This window comes from Gavialis gangeticus, unplaced genomic scaffold (genome assembly GCF_001723915.1).
Source record: "Gavialis gangeticus isolate Ggan-Ray unplaced genomic scaffold, GavGan_comp1, whole genome shotgun sequence".
NCBI lineage: Eukaryota > Metazoa > Chordata > Crocodylia > Gavialidae > Gavialis > Gavialis gangeticus.
This window is the reverse complement of record NW_017729034.1, coordinates 3,230,727-3,236,629: the sequence shown is the minus strand read 5'-3', so window position 1 is coordinate 3,236,629 and position 5,903 is coordinate 3,230,727. Positions and strand designations below refer to the sequence as shown.

General features: G+C 47.6%; 1 protein-coding gene across 2 annotated transcripts in view; it reads left to right on the top strand.

Moving 5' to 3' along the window:
• The window catches only part of LOC109304852 (cell surface glycoprotein CD200 receptor 1-A-like), a 58,889-nt gene that overhangs the window by 30,691 nt on the left and 22,295 nt on the right, over positions 1-5,903 (top strand). For both annotated transcript variants that reach the window (XM_019527678.1, XM_019527677.1), the window contains exon 2: positions 2,636-2,743. In XM_019527678.1, the coding sequence (XP_019383223.1) occupies positions 2,636-2,743 (108 nt within the window). The remainder of the gene's footprint in view (positions 1-2,635; positions 2,744-5,903) is intronic.

The following is a 5,903-nucleotide window of genomic DNA, read 5'->3' as shown; positions in this document are numbered from 1 at the left end:
ACTAGAAGTGCAGGTGCTGGTGGGTATAAACATTCTGAAAACAAAAGATAAAATACAGGCAGTCCTCGGACTTCTGACACAATTGGTTCCTGAAAACCACGTCTTAAGTTTAAATGTTGTAACTCGAAACCAATTTTCCCATAGGAAACAATGTTCCTGAATAAATGGGGCACTTGGAGGGGTTGGACATATTTAAGTTGGCGGGCCACAACGATCTTCACCGAAGAGTACTAAAGGATTGGTAGGTGTCATAGTGAAATCACTGGTGCAACTGTTTGAGCGCTCATGGTGCTCGGGACAGATCCCAGAGGACTGGAAAAGGGCCAATGTGGTCCCTATTTTCAAGAAGGGGAGGAAGGAAGACCTGGGTAATTATAGGCTGGTTAGCCTCACCTCTATTCTTGGCAAGCCCTAAGAAAAAATCCTAAGGATCATATTTGTGGGGGGCCAGTGGGTAACACAATGCTAAGGGGCAACCAGCATGGGTTTATAGCCGGCAGATCCTGCCTGACTAACCTGGTTTCTTTATGACCAGGTCTCAAAGTGCTTAGATACAGGAGTAGAGGTAGATGTTATTTACTTGGTTTTAAAAAGGCTTTCGAGATAGTGTCATACCCAATTCTTATAAATAAACAAAATAGCTGTGACATGGAGTTTTTCACAGTTAGGTAGGTGGAAAACTGGCTTATGGGACGCACCCAGAGAGTGGTGCGATGGGTTGGTTTCTACCTGGAGAGATGTGAGCAGTGGTGTCCCCCAAGGCTCTGTCCTTGGATCAGTACTGTTCAATATCTTCATCAACAATTTAGATCAGGGTGTAGAAAGCACTCTGTCCAGATTCGCAGACGACACCAAACTATGGGGTATAGTAAACACACTAGAGGGTAGGGAGCAAATTCGGGTGGATTTGGACAGACTGGGGAAATGGATGGATCAGAATAGGATGCAATTTAACAAAGATAATTGCAAATTGCTGGGGAGAAAGCATCTCCAATAAACCTATAGACTGGGAAGTACCATTCTGAGTAGCACAGTAGTGGAAGGGGATCTTGGAGTTACAGGCGATGCAAAAATGAACATGAGTCACCAATGTGACAATGTGATAAGTAAGGCTAACTGCACTCTTTCTTGCATTAGTAGGTGCCTCACAAACAGGTCTAGGGAGGTGATACTTCCCCTCTATGCGGCATTGGTGAGACCGCAACTGGAGTACTGTGTCCAGTTTTGGGTGCTGTACTTCAAGAGGGATGTGGATAGCCTGGAAAGGGTTCAGAGGAGGGTTACTTGTATGGTTGAGGGCCTGCAGGTAAGATCCTATGAAGACAGATTGAGGGACCTGAATCTCTTCAGTCTCCGCAAGAGAAGGCTGAGAGGTGATCTTGTGGCTGTCTACAAGCTCATCTGTGGGGTTCAGCAGGGAACAGGAGATACTCTGTTTACCAGGGTGCCCTTTGGGGTTACTAGGAACAATGGCCATAAACTGAAGGACAGCAGATTTAGATTGGACATGAGGAAAAAATTCTTTACTGTGAAGGTCGCTAAAATATGGAATGGGCTTCCAAGTGAGGTGGTGCTTTCCTCTACCTTGGAGGCATTTAAAAGGAGATTAGACAAGCACCTGGCTGGGGTTACTTGACCCCAGCGCTCCTTCCTGCCTCAAGGAGGGGTTGGACTCGATGATCTAATAGGTCCCTTCTGACCCTAGAAATCTATGAAATTCCAGCATGGATGCACCATAGTTTATTGCTTCGCATTAACAGTACACGTAGACATGCTCACAATGAGATACTTTCCCCAACATGCTGGCCAAGAAAATTCCTAGCACCCTCAGATTTAGTCTTCATTTCATGAAGCTATAGAAACAACACTGTGTTACAGGGTACAGTTACAGCAGCATCTGTCCCCAGGACTGTCAGGAGCAGGTCTTTTGTTTGGAATATTATTTTCTCTACCTTCAGAGAACTGCTATTATTCTTAAAATACATAGAAGAATCACAAACAGGTCAGAATGTGCAATTGGATGAACATGGAATTATATTCCTTTTCCAAGTTACCAAGCGTTCCCAAGGGGTTTTCCTTTTAATTAAAATGTAATCCTGAGTGATTTATTTTTAGGAATCTTTAAATATAAAAGTCTCTACTCTCAGCAGCATTACATGGAATAGCAGAATTCAGGCAACATGCTGAATATGAAGCCCCAAGTAAACTTTTCCCTCATAAAAGCCAAGACCAATGGTTTAATATTCTAAATACTACTTTTCACTAATCTAGCCTTTATTCTATAAAGAAAGTTTTACGATCATTGATGAATTAAGCTTCCCAGGAGCCTGGAAGAAGTGGCTATTGTCCCCATGTAAGAGAGCGGGAAAATGAAACACAAGGGCTAAGGTTGTGTCTGGAAGAATCAAAATTAGAGAGGTAATTCACTGTGTTAGTTTAATTAGACATGCCCTCTCCTAAATTCTATACCCCTTCCCATTCATGCCTACACTACAACACTTCTGTCCTGCGTGAGGCATGTTTTAGCTGCTTTCAATAGATTGTGAAGAAGTAGATTTTTATCATTCAGCAGACTAAAGAATGCTTTGCTTCCAATCCAATTACGAGTTGGTTTGAAATTTTTCTTTGTACACAGGTTCCCAGGCAGGTAATACTACTGAACCCAAGACTCAGCCCAAAGAAGAAAACAATTCAGATCCCCAGGAGAAGTGCAAGGCCTGCAGGACACAAAGTATTGCTAACGGTAATGTACTTCCTGAATTCATAGCTATTAGTAGGCAAAGTCTTTAGGGCCTTGAGAACAAGGGGCATAACAACTCTTCTTGCACTACAGCATTTTACTGCCTCACATGTTGCTGTATGGCTGTGGTATAAATGAGAACAAAAGTGCTGCTCAGGTCCCTGGAAGATGAACACAAGTGACCAGGGCTGAGTCCTAGGAATCACTGTCATTTTGTCACAACTCCAAGCTGCAGGGTTTTTCATCTTCAAAGTAGGCTGGGTTGGCATCTTCCAACTTTGTGTCCATACTGGAGCACCCAGTTAGCAAAACTCTTACTCACTTGCTTAATTTGGAGTGTGAACAGTTCAGCTGAAGTTCAGTGGGACCTGTGCTAGAAAGGCAGGAATTCAAATGCTTAGATGGATCAGAGCTATTCTGAACAGCCTAAGTGTCCACATTTAAGCCCTTTTATATACTGCCTGGTAAAAGCAAGGATCACTCCCACGTGACATCGAACAACACGCCTCACTGTAAAAATATTCAGTCTAGTAACAGTAGATGGGACCTCTGGGGTGGAGCTTGTCAAATAGCAGTTCTCCCTCTCTCAAGCAGAAGAGAGCAGATAATAAACCTCACCACATATAAAGCAGGCAAAGGTAGGCAGAGTGTGTGAACAGATATAACCCTTGAAAAATTCTAAATACACTCTAAACCCCACAAGTCTAGATGTACATGCCACTTAAAGCTGGTTTAAACTTCCTGACAACACTGGGAAAACCAGGTACTGAAGCATACAGCCTCCTGGTCACCACAAGTAGTGGGCAACACAGCCCCCTTCTTCCTCTCCCCGTGCAGCAGCTGATAATAACTCTATTGCCATCCCACCCCAAATCAGCCTGGGGCCCTGGAGTGCAGGGGTTTCAGCAGGCAGGTAAAACAGCCAGCGATGCTTTCCAGGGCAGGGCGTATAAAGTTGGAGATTTTAGGGGCCTCTGGAGCAACCAGCCTCCTGGAAACCACAAGCAAGGGGGCCACTCAGCTCCCCCAGCATCTGGCAATCTCTCCACTCACGCGCCCACCCAAAATGAACGTGGGATTCGGCTGAGTGAGGTCCATTTCCTGTCACAGGGTCAGGCTGCACTCTCCCCACCTCCCCCACACACACCAGTGCATTCGCAATCAGGGAACCATCCCAGAGATTTTGGTGAAGTGTAATTATATTCCTTATTAAACTCAAACAGTCTTTTTTTATTCTTTTTTTTTTTTGAGAAAGATAAGAAATTGCATTTGTAGGCCATGACTTCTTCCTCTTCCCTGGTGTCCAGCCAATCCAGGTCTTCCTCTCCTAGAGAAGTCCTGGGAAAACTCCAGGAACTGACCCCTGGAAGGCACAATGGCCTAAGTACTCTACCACCCTCAGTGGTGTTCTGGCAGCAGTGCAATCCCCAAAAGGTAGCCGTTCTACTTACAACAGGGGTTGGCAACATAAGGCCCACAGAGCCAGTGGATCTGGCCTGCAGAGCTGGAAGACCCTTCCCCTGCTCACTCCCAGTGAGGAGCTTCAGTAGAGATGAGCACCTGAAAGCTGCGCCCTCATCACCTCTGCTCCTCCCCACCCCTATTCCCTGGGTACCATGCAGGTGCAGCTTCCAGCTGCTGGTGAACTGAGCTGGGGCTGGGCAACTTCCAGCTGCACTCACACTGAAGCCAAAATGTGGGAAGTGCTGGGAGAAGCAGAAGAAGGGTGGATGCAGCTTCCAGCTGCCTGCCCCAGTGTAGCTCCCCACCAGCTGGAAGCTGTGGCCCCGCATCTATGGAGTGGGGGCCTGGGGAAAAGTGGCAGCAGCAGTGTGGGTGCAGCTCCCTTCTGACTGAAAGCTGAATTCCCATTCCAGCCAGGGAGCAGGAGGCTAGGAAAAGTGGTGCCAGAGCAACTCCCAGCTGCCTGGCCCTGGTGTGGACAATGGAAACCCCACCTATCTACTTGTCATGCCACAAAAGCCACCAGACTAGCACTGGAACTGAGCGAGGTTGTTCTGGCTCATGGCCTGACAAAGGGCATTTACAGTACATTTTACATTTTTCATGAGATGAGTTCCCTAGAAGTGCTCTATAGCTATAACATAACAAATATTTATGGCTAGAGAATGCTTTTAAAATGGCAAATCACATGAAAATTTAACCTTCATCCGATGAAGTACCAGACAGGGGCACTCTATAGGGCAGAGCACCTTAGGTTAATTTTGGGTGATTAACCTGAGAAGGTTAATTTTGAGTGATACTGCCTGCATCCTTGTGACTTTGCAAGCTGAACTGGTGCTTGTGCAGGCGAAAACTGGCTCAGCCCCGCCCCGCCATAGGGCTGTCACAGAGAAGAGACATAAAACTTCTGTCTCCTCCCTGCACAGTGGGGCAGAAAGAAGTGGGGTGGGGGAAAGGAGCCCCACCTGGTGCATGTGGCCACCCCCCCTCCCCCAGCTACCACTGCTAGGGTCTTGTGGGGAGCCAAGCCAGGTGCACACCGTGCAGAGAGCTCCTTTCCCCCACCCGCCCCTCGTTCGAGTGTCTTGATAGTAACAGAGGCTGCCATGCCTGGAGCTGGGGAAATGGGGGGTTGGAAATGGAGCCCCCTGCCTCACAGGCCCAGCCCATCTCCCCACAAGACCCCAGCAAGGGTAGCTGGGCCAGGACCTTTTGGTGGGGGTCTCTGTTCCTTCCCCTGCCCAAGGCCATAGACAATGGCAACCTCATGGCTGCTGCTCCTGGAGCTGGGCAGGTGGGGGAAATGGAGCCCCCCACCTCATGGGCTCGGCCTTGCTCTGCCCAAGACCCCAGCAGGGTTAACTGGGTGGGATTGTGTGGCCGGGGGGGCTGGTTGAACCAGTGAACCGGTCCCCTATCAGTGACATTCTTGTTATATCTGTCTGCACACAGAGACATGGAGTTCACACCTGCTCATGGACCCTAAGGACTGGGGGTCACTGTTATATTCCTAATGCTGCGTTACTGCCAGTGCAGCTCCAGCAGGGACAGAAGTAGGAGAGCTGGTGGGGAGCAACCACCAGAGATTCTGACTCAAGGCACTTTACATTAGGTTAAACGATGTGATAGTAAAATAGGCCTGTGTCCTAGCTACACAAGGGCACTCACCTGGCTGTTACTGCCAGTCATACAACACAAA